This window comes from Terrapene carolina, unplaced genomic scaffold, assembly GCF_002925995.2.
Source record: "Terrapene carolina triunguis isolate 2854851 unplaced genomic scaffold, T_m_triunguis-2.0 Scaffold33356, whole genome shotgun sequence".
NCBI classification, from domain to species: Eukaryota; Metazoa; Chordata; order Testudines; family Emydidae; genus Terrapene; species Terrapene triunguis.
The window spans coordinates 1,358,109-1,385,290 of record NW_020697707.1 but is presented as its reverse complement, the minus strand read 5'-3'; the positions used below and the strand labels follow the sequence as shown (position 1 = coordinate 1,385,290).

The 27,182-nt window shown below is 46.8% G+C and overlaps 1 protein-coding gene across 1 annotated transcript in view; it reads left to right on the top strand.

Moving 5' to 3' along the window:
• LOC112114283 (protein Hook homolog 3) overlaps nt 1-27,182 on the top strand; it is a 138,755-nt gene that overhangs the window by 70,458 nt on the left and 41,115 nt on the right. The window contains exons 15-19 of the mRNA XM_026663338.1: nt 3,273-3,413; nt 14,805-14,892; nt 19,030-19,035; nt 19,770-19,804; nt 25,462-25,544. Coding sequence (XP_026519123.1) covers nt 3,273-3,413; nt 14,805-14,892; nt 19,030-19,035; nt 19,770-19,804; nt 25,462-25,544 — 353 coding nt within the window. The remainder of the gene's footprint in view (nt 1-3,272; nt 3,414-14,804; nt 14,893-19,029; nt 19,036-19,769; nt 19,805-25,461; nt 25,545-27,182) is intronic.

Below are 27,182 nucleotides of genomic sequence, written 5' to 3'. Positions count from 1 at the left end.
GAACTCTGAATAAAAAGGAGATTTTCATATAGAGGCTTTGGAAAAGCAGTACAAAATACCTTTGGTATAGACTTCCTATGGTAAATAGGGAGCTACCATGTTTTAAAACCAGACAGAAAAGGTCTTGGGGAAAGTGCCATTTAGCAGTGGTAGGCAAGGGTAAGCATACACTCTAATCAGTATATTACACAGTCTGCACATTATTATGCTACAGTAAGAGTTCATCAACTATAACTTTGGCCTGGTCTACACTTGGGGGGGGGGGGTCGACCTAAGATACGCAACTTCAGCTACGAGAATAGCGTAGCTGAAGTTGATGTACCTTAGGTTGACTTATCTCGCATCCTCATGGCGCAGGGGCGACTGCCGCTGCCCCCCCGTCGACTCTGCTTCCGCCTCTTGCCACGGTGGAATACAGGAGTCGAGGGCAGAGCGATCAGGGATCGATTTATCGCGTCTACACTAGACGCGATAAATCGATCCCCGATAGATCGATCACTACCCACCAATCCAGTAGGTGGTATAGACGTACCCTTTGATAAAACCATGCTGTCAGTTCCAAGCTAAGTTTTTTAAAAGAGCTTTCCCTTCTAATATTGTCAGCGATACACACTCTTGTGATGTACCTGCATGTTCCATACTATTCCCAGAACCCTCTGGAAAGCTTTGTTCTTTGGGGGCCGTGCAGACTTCACCTTGAGCTATGAAAAGTTTGAGGTGGGGCTTTAGAAGGAGCCATGCCTTCTGTTCCTTCCAGTCTCCAAGGCAGCAAATTAGAAATCCTTGACTTTCAGTCCTTTGGTCATTTTCCTTTGTTATTTCTCCTTGGTCAAGAATTAGTTTTTATTGTAAACAGTCAACTAAGCATAGTAATAGGTAGAGTTAGTTTTTCTGTTTACAAGTATTTAGGGATTAAGTTGTTTCAGTTTTATAGTAATCTCTCCTATCCTGAGTGTGACAGTCATTCTGCCATGGTGGCAGAGCCAGGAAGAAAGATGAGCTTTAAGACCTAACCTTGCTGTAGAGGCAGGAAATCTGTAATGGTATGTCTACACAGCCCCGTGCCAGCAAGCCTCCCAGCCCGGATTGACAGACTTGGCCTCATGGTGCCATACTAACAATAGTTGTGTAGACAATGCTTTGAAAATGCAGCTCAGGCTGGAGCTTGGGCTCTGATGCCCACCCCCATCCCTAGGCTTCAGAGCCCAACCTACAGCCCAAGCTGCAATGGCTACACAACTACTTTTAGCGTGGGAGCGCAAGCCCAAATCTGTCGACCCAGGCTGGGAGACTCACTGTCGTGGCCTGTATAGACTTATAATAACAGACCTTGATCCTCAGTGCTTTAGTGAGGGGTGCTTGCAGTTTATTACTTGGGCACATAACTACCTGGGTCTCTACTCTGGTTGATGCTGATGGAAAAAGATATAGCTTCCAGAGCAGAGTCTGAGCCATCTCTGGGCCTTTCTTTCAAGCCCCATCCTTGAGGCAAATCAAAGTTCAACTCTGCGAGGGACTGGAATGTTTTGAAGAGTGACTTCAGATTTGGTACTGAAAGTTTCTTCTTTGGTATTGCGAGATCATGAGAAAAAGCAGCACCATCACTCCCTAGAGAACCACTCCTCCTCTGTTAGATGTAGGGATAGTGGTTCCAGCAGGGATTGACAGCAAAGAGCCATCAGCTACTGAGGTAGGTTGTTAGAAGAAGGAAGGGATTCTAGGTAAACTGTTCCTTTAACAATGAACTTCCAGGAGAAACACCGCCTTTTAGATACCATAGCTCCTCTCAGCTCTTTCTTTCATTGGACTGTTGTAAAAAGTAATCTTATTTTAGCAATCAGAAATCCAGGACTGACCGAATGCAAGGGCAGTCCTCAACTTCCAGCCATGTGTTGCCAGAGTACACACTCCTTCTCTGGTGTATCCCCCCTTTGCCATTGGGAGTCTCCAGGGGGTAGTGTAGAAGCTAATGTGCCTACACCGTCCCTGACTTGTTCTTCACAAGGGGCATCCCTAGCTGGGCAGGGCCATCAGCTTTCTGACCCATTTACATTCCAGAATGGGTCTTATGATTGACCCCTACGCTTCTTGTGCCCCTTATATCGTCCAGCAGAAATGGTGAGCTCCAGGTTTCAGTGGCTGACCCGTTCACTCTTGTGTTTTGAAAGGAGGTTGTGGAGCAGCATCTTTGCCCCACATTTATCCCTAAAGTGGCCACTGATTTTCATCTGAATGAGGTCACCAAATTTGCCTGACTTTTTCACCAAGCAATGTTCACTGCCAAGGAAGGGTATGCTGCATACTTTAGATCCTAAGATGACCCTTGTTCACTATCTTAACAGTACAAAATACATCCTTAAATCCCCCAGACTATTTGTGGGTTAAACAAGAAGCAATTTCCTTTGTCAAAATGGGTTAAAACCTGTTTTGAAAGGTAGAATCATGGATATTCTTGTCCCTGATAAAGACTCATTGGCACTTCTATCTGGAGCTCAGCCTGTACCTTTTACACAGCTGTATTCACCTCATTATTCTCAAAATCCAGTTTGAGACGGGAGTCCTGTTGTCATTTAGTCTTCTCCTCAAATCAGTTCTCTTGGGTTTACCACTTGTCAGTCTTCCAAGTGTGGGTATATGTACTAACCGTGCAAAAAAAGAAAAAGAAAGGAAGAAAAAGGCAAGTTGTTCAACTATACCTCAGTAGATTGAGTACAGATCCACATCCCCATTTTCCATCCCCACTTCTTTTGAGTCTGTTGGATTCCAATGAAGTAGAAGCAAATGAAGGTACATAGAGGGTGCACATCTCTTTATAAAGCTTTGCCTGGAATATTTCATAGCTCAAGACAAAGCCCACTCATTCCCCACTGATGCAGGTGTTGGTGCAATATATAGACACGTTCCATGAGCATGGATCTGTGTAACAAGGTACTCAAGGAATGCCAGCTATGGGTGAGTAACTTTCTTTTGTGTATATTATATTTGTCTTTAAGATATATTAGTGATTATATATAGGCTGACGAATACTGAATAAAATCCCAAGCAGTTATTTTCTGAAAATGGCCTAATCTCCATCTAAAACTTCAGGTTCCAAACAGAATCAGAAATCCTAGTACATGTTACTATTTTGGTGGTTCAAGTGAAGTAACTGTTACTTCATCTCTAATCATCTCTAAAACTGGTAAAGAGAAAATTATATTCACACTTCCTGTGATTTGCTTCTTGTAGCGATCTATAAGATTTTTATAGCAGTTTTTATTTTGTTTCTCCAGGGAGAAACTCATTCGTCTTCAGCATGAGAACAAGATGCTGAAGCTTAACCAAGAAGGTTCCGACAATGAAAAGATTGCCTTGTTGCAGAGCCTGCTAGATGATGCAAATCTACGGAAGAATGAACTGGAGACAGAGAACAGGTAGGAAAATACATTCCTTTGTTCTAATAACTGTTTTTCTAAATATTCGTACACCTTTGTCTTGTGAAGTCTGTTGTCAGCATTACATTACCCAGGTCAAAGAATCTAGTCATTTTGTATCAAAAAGCAACTCAGTCCACACACGAGCATACCTAAACCTTTCCAGAATTTGGAGCCTCTATCACTTTTCTATTATAGGTGTAGCTTGGTAGAGCATTCAGGATATTGACACATGCAAGGTCAGAACGGGCAGTCTGTATTGCTTCAGAATCCCCTTCTCCAGTACTGCTACAATAAAAGATGATCCTGCATCCTCTCTACTACCCTTCTTTTCCCCTCTTCATTTCCCACCCATTCTTCCATCTCCTCCTTCCATTTGTCTTTTTGAAGACATTACAAGTATCTCCAAAAGGAAAGACCGATAAATATTGTTGCCAGTTGTTAGAGATTGTCAAGTTGATTTAGGTTTTGTAAAATGAAGATTTTACATAAGTTTAGAGCAATAGAAATGTTTTCATGAGTTTTTAAATAATTCCAGGGAAATTATTAGAATTTGGACATTATCCTGCCATAGTTGCAGCTCAAACATTGCAATATATACTAGTATCAAGGACGCGCCTTTTCCACCCTACCGTGAGGTTGTGCACCTGTCTTAAAAGTGTAGGTTAGATGTGGGACCTCTTTTGGTGGTCCGACCTTAAAGGTTGATGGAACACAGTGAGTTTCCTGGTAACTTTGTGGGCAAATACTGTTCTACCAACTGACCATGCTCTCGCTAGTTTAGTAGGACATAGGACTTCATAATAATCTCTTGTTCTCAACTATCAGTACAGCGGCTTCTAACGCTCTCTGTCCCAGTTTTGTCCTCAGTGATCACCATGGTTCATTGATGAAGCAAGAAGGGAGATGGCTAGAGTGCTGTGGGTTGGAGTCTGATGTGGAGTCAAACTGATCCTGACATACCGATTTTTAAGACTGTATGCTATTATTATATAGGAGGTAAAGAGGGGCTGTTCAGTCTCTGACAGTGGAACTATTCTGAGCTGTTGATAGCTTGATAAATGCTAGTGACCTCCAGTCAGCAAAACAGTCATGTTTTTCTCACTGTGGAGAATTTTCATGTTACTTTGAGGATAAAATAACTGGGATCCAATCTGAGTGGAGGGGAACTGGACTGGGTCCATTGTTGGTAGAGGTCTGTGCTCAAGAAACCAGTTTTGATTATGACTACGTGCTAATGATTGACCAATGGGACATCTGCCTTTTTTAGGAAGGGTCATTGAGAAGGTTGCAGCTCGGCAACTCTGGCAGTTCCTGGAGTCTTCGGATTTCCTTATATCTGGTCAGTCAGGCCTGCTTTAAATAATGAGGCATGTATTGCATTTTGTGAGTTACGCCTCAAATCCCAAACTGAGAGGTCATCAGTTTTCCTTCTCAAAACAGGCATTCAGTGAAATGGACATCAAAGTGGAGTTGCTAGGCCAGGCCAGAGTCTAGATTAGGCAGGTGGTTCAAAAGTTGTGCCAAGAAACCTTTGACCAAATAGATATCTGCTCCACACAGTTGGCTCAGATTCCAAGTTAGGAGAATCCTAAAGACTGAAGTTTTCTATGTAGGTTATGACATTTTGCAGCAGTATCTTTCTTTACTTATATTTGGACATACTCATTTTTCATGAGTAATCTTGGGTTTACACAATGAGCACCATGGTATTGATGCTAGCATTAAAGTCACTTGGTCGCTTCCCTGCCTAGTTGGCCTCTCAGTATTCCTTGACCAAAGCTATATGGTCCTGCTCCCTAACCCATTCTCAGTTCTTCTCTGCCTCAGTGTGTCCGTGTAGCGAAGCAAGACTCACCAGCACGGCACCTCCTGCTGGTTGTCCTGGGAACTAGCTCAATTCCAGCACGGAGCGCCCTCTGCAGGCCGATGTCTCACTTGCCTCAGGCCCCCATGTCCCTCCTGGTGCCCCTTACCCTGGGGTTCTGCCCTCCGCAGTACCCCTACTCTGGGTCTCCCAGGGGAACCCCCAACCGTCTCACCGACCTTGCCTCAGTGGCTACTGCCAGTCATCATCTAGCCCCCGCTCACTGGGGCAAACTGCAGTCTGTCATGGCCACTCATCATTGACAAGGAGGTTGGACCAGCTGCCTCTGCCTATCTCTGGGCTGCTGCCTCTGCAACCCCAGTACCTGTTTTGGCCCTTTTAGCAAGGCCCACAGCCTGGGGATTTACCAGGCTGGAGCTCCCCAGCTCCTCTTGCCTTTCCCCAGCCCTGCTCTGTTCCCTGTACCCTGAGCTCCCAGGCAGCCCGGTCCTTCTCCCTCCAAGACTGGAGAGAGAGTCCTCCAGCTTCTGGCTCACAGCCCTTTTGTAGGGCCAGCTGTGGCCTGATTGGGGCGTGGCCCCAGCTGTGGCTGCTTCCCCAATCAGCCCAGCTTTTCCCAGCTGCAGCCCTCTCCAGGACTGCTTTTAACTCCTCTTTACTGGAGTGGGACAGCTGCCCCACTACAGTCCTATAAAGGACTCTGAAGAAGAGGGATCAGTATGAGTCTGCAGAGGTAATAGTACAGTTAGAGAGGTCCATTTACAGGTAACTAAAATTTCTCCTTAATGAACTACCTCTGCAGATCTCCCCGGTTGGTAGAAGGTAGTATTGATTAGCAGGTAGTATTACACCCCAGCAGGAGGCCGTAGGAGTAATTTTGAGTAAAGACTGTAGAACTAACTGCCCTTTCGAACAGGCATCTGATCAAGTCCTAGAATTGAGAAGGTGGTGCTTTATAAATGTATAAATTATACCTTGACATTAGCAAAGCTTTTGATACAGTCTCCCACAGTATTCTTGCCAGCAAGTTAAAGAAGTATGGATTGGATGAATGGACTAGAAGGTAAAAAGAAAGCTGGCTAGATCGTCAGGCTCAACAGGTAGTGATCAACAGCTCGATGTCTAGCTGGTAGCCGGTATCAAGCGGAGTGCCCCAGGGGTCAGTCCTGGGGCCAATTTTGTTCAACATCTTCATTAATGATCTGGATGATGGGATAGATTGCAACCTCAGCAAGTTTGTGGCTGACACTAAGCTGGGGGGAGAGGTAGATACACTGGAAGGTAGGGATAGGGTCCAAAGTGACCTAGACAAATGGATTGGGCCAAAAGAAATCTGAGGTTCAACAAAGACAAGTGCAGAGTCCTGCACTTAGGATGGAAGAATCCCATGCACTGCTACAGGCTGGGGACTGACTGGCTAAGCAGCAGGTCTGCAGAAAAGGTCCTGGGGATTACAGCGGACAAGAAACCGGATGAGTCCAACAGCGTGCCCTTGTTGCCAAGAAGGCTAACGGCATATTGGGCTGCATTAGTAGGAGCATTGCCAGCAGATTGAGGGAGTGGTTATGCCCCTCTGTTCGGCACAGGTGAGGCCACATCTGGAGTATTGCATCCAGTTTTGGGCCCCCCACTACAGAAAGGATGTGGACAAATTGGAGAGAGTCCAGCAGAGGGCAATGAAAATGATTAGGGGGCTGGGGCACATGATTTATGAGGAAAGGCTGAGGGAACTGGGCATATTTAGTCTGTAGAAGAGAAGAGTGAGGGGGGATTTGATAGCAGCCTTCAACTACCTGAAAGGGGGTGTTCCAAAGAGGATGGAGCTCGGCTGTTCTCAGTGGTGGCAGATGACAGAACAAGGAGCAGTGGTCTCAAGTTTCAGTGGGGGAGGTCTAGGCTGGCTTTTAGGGAAAACTATTTCACTAGGAGGGTGGTGAAGCACTGGAATGGGTAACCTAGGGAGGTGGTGGAATCTTCATCCTTACAGGATTTTAAGGCCTGGCTTGACAAAGCCCTGGCTGGGATGATTTAGTTGGTGTTGGTTCTGCTTTGAGCAGGTGGTTGGACTAGATGACCTCCTGCAGTCTCTTCCAACCCTAATAGTCTATGATTCTATGGATTGATTTCTCCTGCACAGCCTGGCAGATCTCATCTATAGATGCATCTCGGACCAAGCCAGCAGAAGCAGCCATGCATCATGTGGAACATGTCCTTAGACCTTCAGGAACTGGAACTCCAGTCTGATCCTAGCAGAGCTAGTTCCATTTGAAGAGTCTCTGTGTAGAAAATGCTCTATCTAAGGTTTCATCCCCATAAGCTACAAAGAGTTGGTAGGATACGGGGAACGGTGATTCCCTTCAAGTGATTACTCCTGTGTATTCCACAGTAGGTGTGCGTGCTCGCCACGTGCACCGGTGCCGGAAGTTTTCCCTTAGCAGTACCTGCACTGGGGGAGCACCGCTGCGACCCCTGGAGTGGCGCCTGTATATCGCGCTATAAGGGGCGCTACGGGCTCCCCCCACCCTCAGTTCCTTCTTGCCGCCAGTGAAGGTAGTCGGAACTTTTGTGCTCCAGCTCTGCTGTAGCCCTTCTTCTAGACCTTAGTGGTACCGTTGTACATTTTCAGTTGTTAGAGCAGGCTCAGGGCATGCCCCGTGTCCCAGGCTTCAAGTTGTGCGCCTCCTGTCGCCGCTCTATGCCCAGGAGCAACCCTCACGCTGACTGTCTTCACTGCCTCGGTGAGACTCACATAAGCGACCGTTGCAAGATCTGTAGGTCGTTCAAGCCAAGAACCAAGAAGGAGAGAGACTTCAGACTTTGAGCTCTCCTGATGGAGTCGGCACTGACTCAGACGCTGGTGCGCAGATCGGACTCGGAACTGGCCGCCGCATCATCAGTACGTAGCGAGGCCCCTTCGACCAGTCGGCACCGTTCTCCCTCCAAAAAGCAAGGGAAGGGCTCGGCCTCGCAACGCCGCCGCGATAAGGACAAGGGGGAGGCTGGTCCCACGCTGGGCAGCCCTCGAGCCCCTCCGGGCTCTAAGGCTCCGACTCGTGTGGAGCGGAGCAGCCCGGTACCGTTGACCCAGGCATCCCCACCGGTACAGATGCTGTCGACGCCGGAGGCGGTGCAGGCTGTGAAGGACATTATGTCCCTGCCTGTCCCGAGCTCGCAATCGGGTACGGGCCCTAGGTCGCGAGGCAAGCCCCCTTTGGGTGCCCACCAGACCTCTCCGATCAGCCGCAGTTCCCTCTCCGAAGATCGATCCCCGCACCGCTCGGCGTGCAGCGGCCGCTCTTCGGACAGCTCCCGGCCACCCTCGATGCCGGCCAGACCGGCAGGGCCGCCGTCGGGACGGAAGTCGCGGGGACCCTCCACGCCCCCTGCCAGCGAGCGGAGGCACTGAGGGAGGCACCGGGAACGCCCATCTGCTAGACGTGGGTACCGGAGCCACTCTCGACAGGACAGATGTCGCCGCTCCCGTTCCAGCTCCTGCTCGTTGAGGCGCCACGCCGGAGACTCCCCTCGGGGTACCTCGGCGTCAAGGCACCAGGCTTCGTGTTGCCGCCACGCGTACCGAACCAGTTCGTCGCGTGGGTACCGTTCGTCGTCATCGTCGCGATCCCGGTCCCGAGGGAGACGACGCCACAGACGCTGCTCCTACCGCTCCCGCGGCACCGAGCGTTCTTCAGCGGCCTCGGCACGCGTCCACCCACCCTCGGCACGTGCCGTCCCGCTGGAGCACATATTGCCATCCTGTGCTCAGCCAAATCAATGGCAAGGGACTCCGTGGCAAGGACAATGGTGCCAGTGGACATGGTGGCCATCGGTGCCAGCCCAAGCGGAGGCCCGTTCGGTTGCCGGAGCGTCCCGGGCTCCATCAGCCTCCTCCGGCCGCCCACGAGACAAATCGGCGGGCCACAAGTCGGCAGACACGCGCCTGGACTCTGACCTCGGTATCGACGCCCCGGCACCGACCAAGGTGCCCGGCTCCGTACGGGCCATCTCCCCGGTACCGGACGACACCATAGCGGCGCCTCCGCCTTCGGTCCCGCAGGAGGACTTCAAGGCGCACCAGGACCTGCTAAAGCGGGTGGCTTCCAAGCTACAGCTGCAGGCCGAGGAGGTGGAGGGTCCGTCCGATTCCCTCTTTAACGTCCTGTCTCCCTCGGCACTGGGTTGCGTGGCCCTGCCTCTGCTCCAGGGGTATTGCCAACATTTCAAACTCCCTGTGGCAAACCTCCGTCTCCTTGGCCCCAATCTCGAAAAAGGCCGAGAGAAACTACTTTGTGCCGGCGAAGGACCATGAATACCTGTATTCACACCTGGCACCCAACTCGCTCGTCGTGGAATCAGTAAACCACAGAGAGCGTCAGGGCCAGCCCGCGCCCACCCCAAAAAATAAAGACGCCAGGAGACTGGACTCCTTTGGCAGAACATGTTATTCGTCAGCTAGCTTCCAGCTTCGCGTAGCCAACCACCAGGCCTTACTGAGCAGGTACGACTTTAACCTGTGGGAGTCCCTGCCTAAATTTGAGCCCGTCCTCCCAGACCAGGACAGGAAGGACTTCAAGGCCCTGGTGAAAGAGGGGTCGGCAGCGGCAAAAGCGGCCCTGCAAGCGGCGTCCGATGCGGCGGACACGGCGGCCCACTCGATGGCTTCCTCGATCACCATGCACAGGGCGTCGTGGCTCTTGTTGTCCAGGCTGTCGACGGAGGCACAATCGCTGATGCAGGACCTCCCGTTCGATGGCAAGGCGCTCTTCGCAGACCTGACGGACGTCAGGCTGCATGGGATGAAGGATTCCTGCACCACCTTGCAGACCTTGGGCCTCTATGTCCCCCGGCTAAGAACAAGGCCAAATCTGTTCCGGCGGCTCAAACTGTGAGGAGCAGATATGAGCCCCCGTACAAAAGGCCCAAAGACCAGAAGCATCGGTCTCAGAGGCAGTCCCGCTGTGCTCCGCAGCCTGGTCCCTCTAAGGGCAAGAGGCAAGGGAAGAGGCGGTTTTGACTATCTGCAGGGAGGCACCGGGCCTGTTGCCAGGGAGACCCTCCCCTCCCCCCCACCGGATTAATAAAGTTTGTGTTCTGCAACCGATTGTCTGCCTTCCTCAGGGCGTGGTCCCGCATTACTTCGGACCAATGGGTCCTCAGTACTATCTCCAAGGGCTACGTGTTGCAGTTCAGCTCACCCCCGCCAAATCACCTGCCATCCACGATGGCCCCGGGGGACCCGGAACATGTCCGCCTCCTGCGTCAGGAGGTGGAACGTTTGCTCCACCTAGAGGCGGTGGAAAGGGTACCGGTTCAGTTCCAGGGCAAAGGAACTCCCGGTACTTCCTGATCCCGAAGACGAAAGGGGGCCTCAGGCCTATTCTGGACCTGCGCGACCTGAACAGGTTTCTAACCTGTTCCAAGTTCCGCATGGTGTCCCTGGCCTCTATTATCCCCTCCCTGGACCCGGGGGACTGGTACGCGGCCCTGGATCTCCAGGACGCGTACTTTCATGTCCATATTTTCGAGGGACACAGATGCTTCCTCCGATTCATGGTGGGGATGGACCATTACCAATTCACGGTCCTCCCCTTTGGCCTATCCACAGCTCCCAGGGTCTTCACGAAATGTATGTCGGTGGTAGCGGCGTACCTCAGGCGGGAGGGTGTACAAATCTTCCCTTACCTGGACGACTCGCTCCTCAAGGGGGAGTCTCGTTTCGAAGTGGAGTCCTATGTGGAGCTGCTCCCCTCGACATGCGCCAATCTAGGCCTGGTCGTGAAGAGACCAAATCGACATTAGTGCCCGTTCAGCGCATAGAGTTCATTGGGGCCCTGCTGGACTCCTCCAGGGCCACAGCCTCTCTCCCCCTGGACAGGTTCAAGACCCTAAGAGGTCTCATCGCCTCGGTCACGGCCTTCCCGGTGACCACGGCGAGGGCGTGTCTTCAGATTCTGGGACACATGGCGGCATGCATTTACGTGGTCCACCATGCCGGGCTCCGTATGAGGCCCCTCCAATTATGGCTGGTCTCCCAGTTCTCCCAAGCTCGGGACGATCTGGACAAGGTTCTCACAGTCCCGTCCCCGATACTCGCTTCCCTCCTATGGTGGTCCTGCCCGAGCAATATGTTGCAAGGGATTCCCTTCAGGGAGGCCAACCCGTCCATAGACCTGATGTCCGACGCTTCGGACCTGGGCTGGGGAGCCCACACGGGGGACGTGCAAACCCAGGGAATGTGGTCGGCCCTGGACTTGCCCCTTCACGTAAACGTCAAGGAGCTCAGGGCTGTTTGGTTGGTGTGCGTGGCGTTTCTCGCGCACCTCCGCAGCAAGGTGGTCAGAGTCCTCACGGACAACACCGCCGCCATGTACTGTATCAACAGGCAAGGCGGGACTCGCTCCCTAGCCCTCTGCCAAGAAGCCCTAAACCTATGGGAGTTCTGCATAGCCCACGATATCTCCCTGAGGGCGGCTCACCTCCCGGGCATCTGCAATACGCAGGCGGACTGCCTCAGCAGGGTCTTCTCCCCCCAGTACGAGTGGTCGCTCCACTCGGAGGTCGCTCACCGGCTCTTCCAAGAGTGGGGAGCTCCCCAGATCGACCTGTTTGCAAATCGTCAGAACCGGCGTTGCCCCCGGTTCTGCTCCAGGGGAGGGGTGGGGGAAGGCGCGATCTCCGACGTGTTCCTCCTGAGCTGGTCAGGCCAGCTCCTCTATGCCTTTCCCCCATTACCCTCATCGCCAAGGTCCTTCAGAAGGTGAAAGCGAATAGGGCGAGAGTCATTCTCATAGCCCCGGCGTGGGCCCGCCAGCACTGGTACGGGCCCCTCCTACGCCTCTTAGCGGCCTCCCTGAGGGCGCTGCCGCTCTGCCCGGACCTCCTCTCCCAGGACGGGGGCGCCTCCTCCATCCCAATCTGACCGCACTTCACCTGACAGCGTGGCTGCTCCGTGGCTGAATGAGGAGGAGAAGCGGTGTTCGGAGCAGGTAAGGCGAGTCCTCCTGGAAAGCAGGAAGCTGTCCACGCGTCAGTCCAGGTTCGCCAGGTGGGCGAGTGAGTGGGGAGTGTCCCCTTCCGCCCCTTCCAGTTTATCCTGGACTACCTCTTATCCCTCAGGGCCCAGGGACTGGCACCTGCCTCGGTCAGGGTGCACCTGGCGGCCATATCGGCCTTTCACCCGCTGGTGCAAGGCCACTTGGTCTTCTCCCACTCGATGATCTCCCGTTTCCTGAAGGGCCTTGACCGTTCGTTCCCGTACGCTAGGCCCCCCGTGCTGCAATGGGACCTCAACCTGGTCTTGTCCCGGCTCACGGGACCCCCCTTTGAGCCCCTGGCCACGTGTTCCTGGTCACACCTCTCGTGGAAGGTGGCCTTCCTAGTGGACATCTCGTCGGCCTGATGTGTCTCGGAGCTCAGGGCCTTAACCTCAGAACCCCCCTATACAGTTTTCCATAGGGATAAAGTCCAGCTCCGCCCACACCTGACATTCCTCCCAAAGGTGGTCTCCGCCATTCATGTGGAGCAGAGCATCTTCCTCCCCGTGCTCTGTCCCAAGCCCCACTCCTCTAGCGAGGAACGCCGCCTCCACACGCTCGATGTGCGTAGGGTGTTGGCTTTTTATCTGGATCGGACTAAGCCGTTCCGGAAATCCGCTCAACTCTTTATTGCCTCGGCCGAGCGGGCAAAGGGGCAACCCATCTCCACCCAGTGGCTTTCCCGCTGGATCACCTCGTGCATACGCACGTGTTATGATTTGGCAGGGATTCCCCCGCCACCGATTGTAAGGGCACGCTGTACGAGGGCTCAGGCCTCATCAGCTGCCTACGTCACCCATGTCCCCATCCAGGACATTTGTAGGGCGGCCACGTGGGCCTCAGTTCACACATTTACTTCGCGTTACGCGATCGTCTCCCAGTCTAGGGATGACGCCGGGTTCGGCCGGGCGGTACTTCGTCTCGAACCATCGTGAACTCCTACCCACCTCCAACAGATATTGCTTGGAATCACCTACTGTGGAATACACAGGAGCAATCACTCAAAGAAGAAAGGACAGTTACCTGTTCCGTAACTGGCGTTCTTCGAGATGTGTTGCTCCTGTCTATTCCACACCCCGCACTCCTTCCCCTCTGTCGGAGTTATCCAGCAAGAAGGAACCGAGTGTGGGGGGAGCCCGTAGCTCCCCATATAGCGCGATATACAGGCACCACTCCAGGGGTCGCAGCGGTGCTCCCCCACTACGGATGCTGCTAAGGGAAAAACTTCCGGCACCGGTGCACATGGCGAGCATGCACACCTACTGTGGAATAGACAGGAGCAACACATCTCGAAGAACGCCAGTTACGGAACAGGTAACTGTCCTTTTTGTCCAAAAGATAAGACATTTTTTGGCATATAAGTTATGCAGTCATGGCTCATCCACAAGGCTTCGCAGTATTTTACAGAAAAAATAACTGTTTTAGTTACTCTGTTTTTTTTTTTAAACTATTACTCATAATCATGAGTTAACCTGAAGTTACCAAATATACTGCATAATTGTTAAATGGTAGAACTATTTTAATCTTCTAGGTCATTTTCTCCTTTTTTTTTAAAAGAAAGAAAAAGACATAAGCTTAAAATGACATATTTTTTAAATTTATTCTTTTGTGGGAAATAGGAAAGAGGAGGCAAGTCATCACTGTGTGGGTTCATAAGAGAAAAAGCTGGCATCTTTGACCCACTAATAATGAGTGTTACAGCTTCCCATGATGTCTAACTGGAAAGAAACTTATCTGAGGCATATCCATACCTGAAGTGTTCATGGACAGAGATGCTTTAGGACAGTGGTTCTCAACCAGGGATACACGTACCCCTGGGGTTACGCAGAGGTCTTCCAGGGAGTACTCAACTCATCTAGATCAGAGTTTCTCAAGCTGGGGATTGCCGGATGGGTTTAGGATGGTCACCTCCGGCGTTAGGGGGTGGCAAGCAAGACAGTTGCCTGGAACCCCACATAACTGGGGGCCCCATGAAGCTAAGTTAAATGCTTCAGCCCCAGGCAGTGGGACTCGGGCTTCAAATAAGGTTCACAAGAGAAAAAGAGGCTCAAGTATCACACACCAATTGATGTATTTTATAATTATATGGTAAAAATGTAAAAGTCAGCAATTTTTCAGTAATCGTGTGCTGTGACACTTTCGTATGTTTGTCTGATTTTTGTAAACAAGTAGCTTTTAAGTGAGGTGAAACTTGGGGTACGCAGGACAAATTAGACTCCCTTAAAGGGGTACAGTAGTCTGGAAAGGTTGAGAACCACTGCTGTAGGAAACAGCAGACGAGTACGGCCAAAATCTCTCTAAAGGCTGTTGTAGACTTTGAATAAATTAATGTGGCTTTGCATCTCTTATGTAAGTGGGCCAATACTGGTGGGCACAAAATGTGGGTCTCAGACTTTGGAATGAATTGAAGTGTCAGTATATTTAAAATTAAATAAACTCTCTGAAAAATAAGCTCTAAAAGAGAGACAAAAATCATAGACATAATTATTCACTCCCTTTGAAAAGTAAAATTTGTATCTTGTTTTCTAGGCTGGTAAATCAGAGACTTCTGGAGGTGCAGTCACAGGTTGAAGAATTGCAGAAATCTTTGCAGGAGCAAGGTTCAAAAGCTGAAGATGTAAGTAGAAGTGTACATCATACCTATATTCAAGTTCCCACAGTTATCCTAACTTACCCTTTAAGTGATACCAGCTACATATTATATCACAAAGAAATAGTCCAGATGCGGATTTCTGGCAGCTTTTCATTCTCCCAAGTTCAGATTTCAGCAACGTTGCCTAAAATTAAACTATGCCTACTTCTTGTAAAGTGAGACTCTTGTCTAAAACAAATAAATATAAACAAATTATCATGTGTAGAAAAGAAGTGAAGTGCATTCCCTGTCTTGTCATCTTTAGTGTCCCTGTTCCTTTGGTAAATTCAACATTGTTTACAGTTCTGTTTGTACTCTGTAGATTAGTGAGATTTAGAAAATCAAGGCCACACTATGTAAATTCACCACTCTCAGTACCATTTAGTAAAATATACCGTGGTTTTTGTTTGTTTTGTGTTATTTTCCTGAAGCAAAGTCCTTCCTTACCAAAGAAAACCCAGGAATTGCTGTTATAAATGTACCTGCATAGTGCAAATTAGGGTTGAGATTTTACACATGCCAGAGCCAAGAAATTCAAATGATCAACCCTCTTACTAATGCAGTATTGTCCCTCCGTGCATGCCTTGATAAACCTGACTGCCTTTTTAATGCAGTGTGGGGAAAAGGTACAGTTGCTGTGGAGCCATAGCTTAAAATTCTCCATTGAGAATTCTTTTTGGAGATCCCCACTTTTGAGAGCACATGCTTTAAAAGCCACAAGCTCCAGAGCTGTCTAGAAAGCAGTAACCTTTGGGGTTGTGTGTATGCTCTCTTGCATATCCAAATGTATATTGCTTTCTAACCCATAGTCGCAAGTCTTCAAGCTGTTGCTTTCTTCTTCACTGTTATTGTTTTAAAGCAGACTTAGGGCAGGTCTACACCACGGGGCTAAGTAGACCTAAGTTATGCAACTCCAGATATGTACCTTAAGACGACTTATTGCAGCGTCTACACGGCTCTGGGTCGACGGGAGAAACTCTCCCATCGACTTATCTTATGCTTCTCGTTCCAGTGGAGTACCGGAGTCAACGGGAGAGCGATTGGTGGTCAATTTAGCAGGTCTTCACTAGACCTGCTAAATTGACCCCTGGTGGATCGATCGCCGCAGCGTCGGTCCACTGTAAGTGGAGACAAGCCCTTTGTGAAACCAGTGCAAATTTTTATGTCGCTGCTTATTTTGCTTTGAATTTCTTATGTTAATTTAGCTTAATCTAGTTTTTACCAGTGTAAACTACACCAAAATAAACCATACTTACCTATCATTAGTTATAGGTTTCATATATAGAATAATTTTTTTTAAAATAAGTAGTGTAGATAATTTATTTTGAAGGTAGGTCTGTGCCATTATGTGGTTCGAAGACCTACTCTGTGCCCTCGGTTACGTGGATCAAAGCCAAAATTTTTCTTGGTGGACCTGGAAAATTGGAAGATCAGTATTGTAAACCATGCGGAAATGTGTGATGTTTTTTAGTTGTTATTATTGTTTGTTGTAAGTTTAAGTAGTTCCATTGCCTGTCCCATAAAGCAGTAAAAATATTGTTTATTTCTGAAGTCAGGCACTTGTGCAAACCCAGTACATGCACTCCTAACATGTGATCCACATGGAGACAGAAATAGTTCATTTTGAGGGTGCAGGGCAAAACAGAATTACCTGGGAATTTTTTTCCGTTGTTTCTTTATACAGGTAAGAAATCACTGGCAAAGCAGTTTTCTTTCCCTAATATTTTTTGAGATAGAGATAAATTAGTTATTAAATGTTTTTTGTTTTTTTTAAATCCACCTCCTGAATATTTTTGCCAGAGTTTTTTTTATGATAATTGTGTACAGGTGTTTCAGATTACAAATGCTTTTTGTGTAATGACAGTAGGATAAAACTGACTTCTAATTACCTTTGAGTATTTATCATAAATGAATAAACTGTTTCCCACATGGGAGAAAAAGGCAAAACAGCTGGTGGGAGTTTGCTAGCTGCTGTAGGGAGATTTCTGCTATTGTGGATGAAGGTTTTGAGCAGGGCTAATGGCAAACAATTGTGAAACTTTCAAAAAATTAAGAGGATGATGTCAATGTCAATTATTTTTAAATGGAGAAAATGAATTTTTCCTCCTATTCAGTATAGTAATCGTAAGGGTTACTTGTAACAACAATAGGTACAACATTTTGAGACAGAAATGTGTTTTTCAACTTGGCAATGCCCTTTAAAAGGGTTTGCTATACATTTTTGTAGCACATCACTTCTTTACGTAGTTATTTAACTCAAATATATTCGTTACTGTCCCTGAAAACTTTATATAGTGCTGTAGGTATATGCAGCAATCTAGAATGGGTAAAATGTGCCATTTAAATATCAGCTTCACTACAGTGCAATACAGAACTCAAGCATAGGATGCATAATGCATCCTTTTGCCTAATCTTCCATCACTGATAAAGTACAACTCAGTTCTCACCTTTGCACCTCTTCTTGTTATTGTTTATATTGTATCTATCCAAATGAGATTACATGTCCTTTACAGTAGGAACCTATCTTAATTGTGTTTCTAAAGCACAATTCACATCTTTGGTGTTGCGCAAGTAATAAAAATAAAAGCAAGTGCATGCAGGCAAAATCAACTCAGTCAAACGGCCACTTGTGGTCTCTACATAACTGATCAGAGCACTAAGTGGGACACCCAGATTTGAATCTTGGTTTAGTCTTCTACTCCCAAGATCTGAAGGAGACTAGACACTACTAATGGCTTGATCCTTCCTCTTTGAAATCAATGGGAATAATTGAGTCCTAAGTGTCCAGGGATAAAATACCTTGTGACTATACCATATCTCCTTTCCCAGGTGATATATACAACAGTTTGTAAGAGTTGTTTAAAGGAGCCATTTGCCTGTCTTCCATTACAGTTGGTACAGAGACTGCGAAAGTAAAAGGAAAAATTCCAAGGATGAAGGAACCAAAAACCACACAGGGTTGGATCCTTAGTTGGTGTAAATTGTTGTAACGCCATTGAAGTTGGATTTTCACCAATTTGTACCACTTGAACAGCTGGCCCACACAACCTTTTGCCAGAATAGGAAGCATATCAAGAAAGTCCTACTCTGAAATAATCAGAGCCTATCCTCAGAGACAAGGAAGAGAGTGAGTGTAAAAACAGTATTTTAAAATGCTTAGCCCAGCTGAGAGTTTTTCTTGGACTGCACTTAAATGGTCCATATTTTGGCTGTGTAGTTAATCCCCTGTTGAGGGGAATTTGGAGGTAGAGCAGCGACTTCATCATTGTACCTTTGCTGGTTATTATTATTTGAATTGCAGTAGTGTCTAGTGGCCGCAGTCAAGGACCCCATTGTGCCAGGCGCTGTACAAGCAGAACAAAAAGGTGGTCTCTTCCCCAAAGAGCTGACATTGTTTGGCTTGTATAGAATGATAATCAGTGTGAATGGAAAATAGAAATGCAGATTAATTTGACGTGAGATGCTCTGCTCAAAGTCACCCTCCCCAAAATAAATATTTTTCTACATCATGGCCCACAGGCCCATCCAACAGACTACGTCTTGTTTGACTGTTTTGTCACATCATGGGCACACCTTCAAAATGACTCTTAAAAACAGCAACTACTCTCCTATGAAATTCTAGTTTGAGTATGCTGGTTCACGTATTTGCTTCTTTACTACTTTTATATTGTTTGTTTTTAGTGTGGAGGCAGAAAAGCATTCATCGGGTACGTCTAGACTGCAAATAAAAACCCACAGCAGGCCTGTGACAGCTGACTCGGGCTCGCAGCGCCCGGACTGTGGGGCTGTTTCATTGCAGTGTAGACTTCCAGACACAGGCTGCAGCTGGAACGGGCCAGCCCCAGGTGTCAAACTGCAGTGTAGACATACCCACACAGTTGAATGCAGTATGGATAATTTGTGCTAGCTTTCTAAAAGTCCCCAGAAAATGAGACAGGATAATGAAACGACTAAGTACAGAGAGGAAGGGAAAATGTGCATATATTTCCCCCCCTCCCCTTTCCCCCAATGAATAGTTTTAACTTTTTCTGTTCATGAGTTAAATAGTTTCTTCTCTTGGCTGATGTTTTTGCTTCATACTAATATGTTCTCTCTGTCTCTTGGCATGGGTTTCTGCTCAAGGCTATTGTGAGTATGGCTTTCTGTTTCCTTAACACTATCATGTTTTAGGCATTGATAAAAAATGAGATGCTTAAATATGTAAAGTGACATTTTGTCACAAATGAAAACTTATTTTGAAGCTTTAAAAAAAAAAATGTTTATCCAGCTGTGACTTAACCACGAGGTATAGCTTAGGACACCACGGGTGTGAGATATTTGTGCATCTGTAGTAAAACAATAAAGACATGAGAACAAAGAACAGGGAGAAAAACCATTGAGGCTGAATTCCTGGCCCTACTGAAATCAGTGGTGAAATTTCCACAATTTTGGTGGGGCCAGGGTTTTAGACTTAATCTGATGTTTCTTTAATGCTTTAGTAGTGCAACTCTTCAGGAAAGCTTGCCACACTGTCTTTTAGTTTCAGATAAAGAAGTTTGGATTAACCTGCAAGCATACCAGAGCATGGAGAAAAGAAAACACATGAAATAGAATTGTTTTTCTAATAAATTGATCTATTCAGTATTGATCCAATTTCAGAGAAATGTTTGTAAAGCATCCTAACTTCAGTATGATCATATAACTGTCAAGGGAAGGATAATTACTACAGTACCATAGAGAACTGCTGTAAATGTATAAACAGAATGCAATGAAAATATGGCAGCTTTGGTATAAATGTAAAATTATGTATTTCACCGTAACTGATATAATCTCAAGTTCCACAATGTTTTAAAATAATTAACACACTTAACTTTCTATTTTAGTCAGTTCTTCTGAAAAAGAAGCTTGAAGAACATCTGTAAGTAATAAAACTTTCCAGTATTTTTTTTGTAATAATGAAATAAAAATACTGACTTTCTGTACACTGGAGAATGCTTAGCCAGTGGCGGGAAGGTAGTCACTCATTAATGATTTGGAAGATATATAAGCAACAGAAGTGTAGACAGCTAAATATACCTAAGGAAGCCATTATTCAAGTATTATTTACATCTTATAGAGAAAAATAATTAAGGAAGAATAATGATTTTGTGGTATTAGAAAAATTTGATTTAAAATTTTGTAAAGCTTAAATCAAGAGGAATAGTTCATGTTGCCCTGAAGAAAGCACTTTAATATAAACAGTATTTACTTGTCCACTCTGAAGTATACATTATAGCAGTGGTTCTCAACCAGGGGCATATGTACCCCTGGGGGAATGCAGAGGTCTTCCAGCTGGTACTTCAACTCATCTAGATACTTGCCTAGTTTTACAACAGGAAACATAAAAAGCACTGGCGATGTCAGTACAAACTAAGATTTCATACAGATGATGACTTGTTTATACTGCTCTATATACTATACACTGAAATGTAAGTCCAATATTTATATTCCAATTGATTTATTTTATAATTATATGGTAAAAATGAGAAAGTCAGCAATTTTTCAGTAACAGTGTGCTGTGACACTTTTGTATTTTTATGTCTGATTTTGTAGTAGTTTTTAAGTGAGGTGAAACTTGCGGGTACACAAGACAAATCAGACTCCTGCAAGGGGTACAGTACTCTGGAAAGGTTGAGAGCCACTGCATTATATAATAAAAGATAAGGTAGGTGAGGTAATAGCTTTTATTGTACCAGCTTGTGTTGGTGGAAGGTACAAGCTTTCAAGCACAGTTCTCTTCTTTATGTGTGGGGAAGGAAGAAGAGTGTCTGGGCTCAATACAAGCTGGGACAGATTGTTAAGCAGAAGGGGTAATGCATTTGGAAGCGGTCACTTTTAAATGAAGTAGGATGAGGGGTTCAGGGCAGGGGAGTGAGGGCTGTGGGCTCTGGGGCAGGGCCAGGGATGAGGGATTTGGTGTGCAGGCTGCCCCGGGGCTATGGCGGAGGGACAGAACTCCCCACAGCTCTCTCTCGCCACAGCAGCACCTGGGCTGGGGGGGAGAGGCGCCTTTCCACACTGCAGCAGCTCCGGCACTGGGGCCTAGGGATAGGCGCCTTTCCCCCGGCCGCAGCAGGTCTGGGGCTAGGCTGGGGGAGGGGAAAAGGGAGGGGTACCTCTTCCCCAGCTGCGGCAGGTCCAGGCTGGGTTGGTGCCAGGAGAGGGATGCCTCTCTCCCAGCCGTGGCAGGTCCAGGGCTGGGGAGAGGCATCTCTCCCCGCTGCAGCCCTGAGCACCAGCACGGCGCTTAATAGGCTGCTCCAGGGCCACGCAGCTTACAGGGAACTCTAGCCTGCAGAAACTCCACGTTAACAACCTCCCCCTGAAAACCATGGATGTCACCTCCCTATACACCAACATCCCTCACCATGACAGCATTGCTGCCTACCTCAAATACCAACAAGATAATGGACAATGCTTGGAAATCCACCCAAAACACATCCATGTCATCTTCACCCACAACAATTCCACATTTAACAATGAACACTTCGGCCAAACCATGGGAACAGCCATGGGTACTAGAATTGGCTTCCCAATACACCACCCTCTTCATTGGCCACTTCGAGGAAAAATTTCTGGAAAAATGCACCATGAAACCAATGATATAACTGCGATACATAGATGATATTTCCATCATCTAGACAGAAGTCCTAAACTCCCTCATAGATTTCCACCACAATTTCAACCACCACCACCTAACCATCAAACTATCTCTAGAACACTCTCTTGACTTTCTGGACACCACAATTAGTTCAAACAATGGAATCCTACAAATGACCGTATACAAGAAATTCATTGATCACCACACTTACCTCCACAGATCCAGCAACCACCCAGACATAACAAAAAATCTGTTATCTGCAGCCAGGCACTCATATACCACTGACTTTGCTCAGAAGAAAGAGTCTGGGCTACACAACTAAACACACTATAATCTGCTTTCACTAAACAAATACACTCCACCAGAGAAGTAGATCACATAATGGAATGAGCCTCCCAAATATCCCAAGAGAACCTGCTTTAGTACAGAAAAAAACACACTGACTGCACATCCCTAGTTGTCACCTACCACCATACTGGAACCCATACGGGGTATCTTCAAACAGTTACAACCCATATTTGATAGGGACTACATCCTGAAAGAAATGTTTCCTGAACCCCTTCTTCTGGCCTTCAAACTACCCCCAGCCTTGTGAAGTTCATCATCAGAAGCAGCTCCCCACAGACCAGAACGCACCAACTAACAGCGGCACCAGACCCTGCCAGAAAAACAGATGCAAAACCTGCAGACACACAGCAGGGGAGATATCATACCCCCCATAACATAGCTTTCAAGATTCATGGATCCTGTGCATGCTTATCAGAACAGATGGTGTACCTCATCCAGTGCATCGAATACCTAATAAGTATGTGGGTGAAACCAGATGTTGACTACGCTCTTCAGTGGACTCTCACAGGAAAATGTTAAAAAAACCTAATATCTGTGGGCGTACACTTTTCACAAAGTGATCACTCCATATCTGATCTTTCAATACTTGTCCTCAAAGGAAACCTGCACAACACCTTCAAAAGGTGAGCCTGGGAACTTAAAATCAGAACTCTGCTGAACACCAAAAACCATTAACTTAACAGGGACAGTGATTTTATGGCTCTCTACAACAAACTGTAACATAGCACACTGCCTACTACCCTTCATGCATAACCAATCTAACTCCCAGTTGCCTACTTCATTTCAAGTGACCACCTCCAAAAGTCATTACCCCATCTGCTTTAACAGTCTGTCTCAACTTCTATTTAACTCAAATACTCTGCTTCCTTCTCCAGAGCAGAAGAAGAGCTCTGTGTAACTCAAAAGCTTGTACCTACCACAAACACAACTTGGTCCAATAAAAGATATTACCCTCCCCTACCTTGTCTCTCCCATATCCTGGGACCAACAGGGTTACAACACGACAAACAGAATAAAAGATAACATCTTAATAAATGTGATCATTTTGTTTTACCATTTATGCACTTGTCTTAATTTTACACTTTTCTGAACTGCAGTTGTTACCTAAAGTTCTTCTTCGAGTGGTGGTCCCTATATGTATTCCATACGTATATGTGCATGCGCACTATGTGCCTGAATCCAGAAGTGTTTCTAGCAGTATCCGTTGACCCACACGTACGTAGTGCATCCCCTTGTGTTCGCAGCCAAGGATATAATAAGGTGTGCAGGCCGATGTCTCTTCAGTTCCCTCTTACCGCCGCGTGGCCCGAGTCAGAACCCCTATTCCTTCACACAGGATTCTCTCTCAACCACAAATGGGAGTTACATAATGCCACACTCCGATACTTCTTCCACAAATGGGACATCTGGTGATGGGACCTCTTTGCTACTCGTGAGAACTTAAAGCTGCCCCTTTATTGTTCCAGAGGGGCCATGGGAGACGACTCGCAGGGCAACGCTCTTCTCCTCCCCTGGACAAGCGACCTCCACTACGTCTTTCCCCCCATTCCCCTCCTCCCACAAGTGTTACGCAAGATCCACCAGCACCAAGCTATCATAATACTCATAGCCTCATTCTGGCCCCGTCAGTTTTGGTTCACGGATCTCCTCAGACTCTCCACCCACACACCACTCTGCCTCCAAACACTCCTGGATCTCCTCATACAGGATCAGTGCCGGCACCCCAATCCGGGCCCTCTTTGCCTCTCGGCCTGGTTTTTGGATGGGGCTCAACTGTAGACAGAGCACACCAGTGCGACACATTCTTAACCAAAGTAGGGAGGGCATCCACTTGGACCTGCTTCCAGCTAAATGACAGCACTTCACCGTATGGGCTCACTGTCATCACCACCCAACAGTGCGATATCTATACCTATCATCCTCAGCCACCTTCTCGATCTCAAAACATCAGGTCTTGCCCTCAGCTGTTTATAGGTCCACCTGGCAGCGCTTCATGTCTTTCCCCTCCTCCTCTCCTCCCCCTGCCCCCTGTGGATGGCGCTTCCGTGTTTCACACCTTACTGCTGTCCATTTCATGAAGTGTCTACTCAAAACCTTCCTGCCAGTACTGAAGACCGCCACCACCGTGGGACCTTAATCTCATTCTCTCTGCCCTCACAAAGCACCCTTCAAGCCTCTGGCAACATGCTCCCTCTCCCACCTCTCCATGAAGGCGACATTCTTAGTAGCCATTACCTCAGCTAGACGGGTCAGTGAACTGGTGACCGTGATTTCAGACACCCCCACACACACACACACCGTATTCCACCAGGATAAAGTTTCCTTGTGGCTACACCCTAAATTCCTTCCAAAAGTAGTTTCAGAGTTCCACCTAAATCAGTGCATCCACCTACCTGTTTTCTGCCCCAAACCACATGCCTCCCACTTGGACAGGGTCCTGCACTCCCTCGACGTCTGCCGTGTAAGTGCCGGTCTACCTCCACAGGACTCGCTCCTTTCACTCATCGCCAAAACTATTTGTGGCCATTGCCGACCGATCCAACGGCCAAGCCCTCTCCTCCCAATGAATCTCCAAATGGGTCTTCAGGTGCATCCACGAATCCTAAGTATGATCCAACATGCCACCACCAGATGTAGTCACAGCCACTGTACACGAGCACAAGCAGCCACATTGGCCTGCCGCACGGACATCTTGTGGCAAGACATCTGTTGTGCGGCAACCTGGTGCTCTTTCCACTCGTTCACGTCCCACTACACCATTGCACAAGCAGTGGCTATGAACACTGCTGTGGGCCAAGCCATACTGCAGACTGCACTTCCCATCGCATCCTCTCACCCACCTCCACACTGATCACTGCTTCCTACTCACCCACATATGGAATATGTGTAGGGACCATCACTCGAAGAAGAAGAGGAGGAAGTGGTCCCTATTTGTATTCCAATGCCCGCCCACCATCCCCTCTGCTGCAGACCGGCCTGCACAGAGGTAAGAGGGGATACTGGAAAGGCGTCGACCCGCACAACCTATTATACCCTCGGCTGCAAACACATACGGGTCAGTGGACACTGCTAGAAATACGTCCGGACTCAGGTGCATGGTGCACATGCCACCCAGGTATGGAATACAAATAGGGACCACACTTCTTGAAGAACCTCCAGTTACAGGTAAGTAACCTCCTCATATGATGACCTACTGGGTTACAAGAAGTGTATAGCCTCTATTTGGGGTGTTGTGAGGGGTTAGCCAGTCTTTAATAATATCATAGCTGTCAAAATTATGTATTACAAGCAGGCTTTGTACAGCTTATTGTAAATTATAAAATAATTGTAGAATTTTGGACTGAGAATGGAGCTTTCTGATGTTACAACTGTGCATATACAGTAATGTTTTTTCTTCTGTTTTTTAAACAGTTCCATTCTTTGTTCATTGATATCACTCAACATGCCCTACTGCCTCACAGCCAAAAGTCAGCTTTGTTATAATTTCCCAGAATTGTAGAACATGGAATTTTTTTTATTGCTTAATTTTCATTTGAGATGGAGAAGAGTGTTGGAACAATAATGTATCTTTTCACAATTTGTAACAGGGAGAAGCTGCATGAGGCTAACAATGAAATACAGAGGAAACGAGCTATTATTGAAGATTTGGAACCAAGATATAACAACAGTTGTGAGTTTTCTTCCATTAGAACACACAGTCTTTACATAAAAAAGCTTGTATGTACAAAGGGTCTTTAATAATTAACAGAGAAAACTGTAAAACGTTTTAAAAAAATGAATTGTAAAATCTTAAGTGTTTTATTGATACAAAATTATAGGGAAGTCTGACAATGGTAAGCCGATATTAATTCTTGCAGAGGAGAACATCAAGATTTACTGACCCAAAAGATACTGCTAATGTTTATAGAAAGGAAGCAGAGGCCAGAGGAATGTCAAGTTAATACAGTTCTTGATTGGTCATCTTAACCTCAGTTATCTGTTGCTGTTATCTGCAATAGGATCATGTCCCTGGTATCTGTTACGTTAAAAATCCCTCCATGCTTATTAGCTCTCCTGCAATATGCTGATATGTACTACATGTTGCCTCAACATGTGTTCGGATTGTAGACTGAAATGGTGATGACAGTTGGAGGATCAGAAAAATCATTAGAGTAAATCTTTGGACACTAGTTGGTCAATGAGAATGTGGCTTTGGACAAGTTGGCCAGTTTGGGATTTCACAGCCACACACCAAGGCCCAATTGTAAAGGACTCTAAATGGTATATTGCTTTTTAAAAAAAGGCAAATGTGTACCGCCATTACATTGAGTAGGTTGGAAAACAAGAAGTGCCCATCATCTTTCAAACAACAACGCCAGCATCTATCTGAAGGTACCAGACAGGCTTTATTCATGAAAGAGTCCTGTAAGATCTATACACTGTATTGTTCTGTATTAGTTTGAGTGGGACATGTTCCTTATTTTTTTATCTTCTATAATATAAAGCATATAGCTGGGGGACTCTGATAATTCAAAGATGTGGAATTGACTAGTCAGACCTTTGTAAACTGTCAGCCTACATAATCCTTATGCCCACTGGGTTTGAGGGGGGATACATTGGTAGGGAAAGGGCACACTTATGCATCTGTGGGAATGGGAGGAAAAATGGGCAGTGGGAGTGAGTGGCAGATGACAGTAAGGAGTTGAAGGAGGAAGTGACATTTTTAAACTGGTTCCCCTTCCCTCCTCCTCCATCATGCACACACGCCGAGAAAAGTCAAGCTGCCATTTCAGCAACAGTTTTCTCTGATTTTTCTAGAGTAAAAGCCAATCTGGGAGTTGTTCAATATTACAGATTTAGTATATTCATACAAGAGAAAAACTTAGTTCAAAAAGAGTTAAAGTAGAAAATGTTTTTCAGCCCGCAAAATAATATTACAGTTTATAAAAATTCCACACCTTAAAAAATGATTAAAAGTCTGGAAATGAAGAATATGGGGATTCAGCAACGTCCCCACTCGCTGAACCTCAATATTAAAGTATCTGACACCTTAAAGGGGCCTGATTTTTAGAGGGCAGGTACTTGGAATTTTTTTCATAAAGATGTCTCAAGTTGAGCACCCAGAATCACTAGCAGCTTTTGAAAATCTTAGCCTAAGCTTTTATTTGGATAGGCCTAAATGCCATTTATGGAACCTTCTCAAGTTTTTGTACTTTGAGAGTTATCCTACTCTGAAGCGTCACAGTAAAAACTGTGGCTGTAATTAAATTCTTTGGGTTCTTTTAACAGGCATGAGTGGAAACAACTGAAAATATCTAGGATTGTTGGG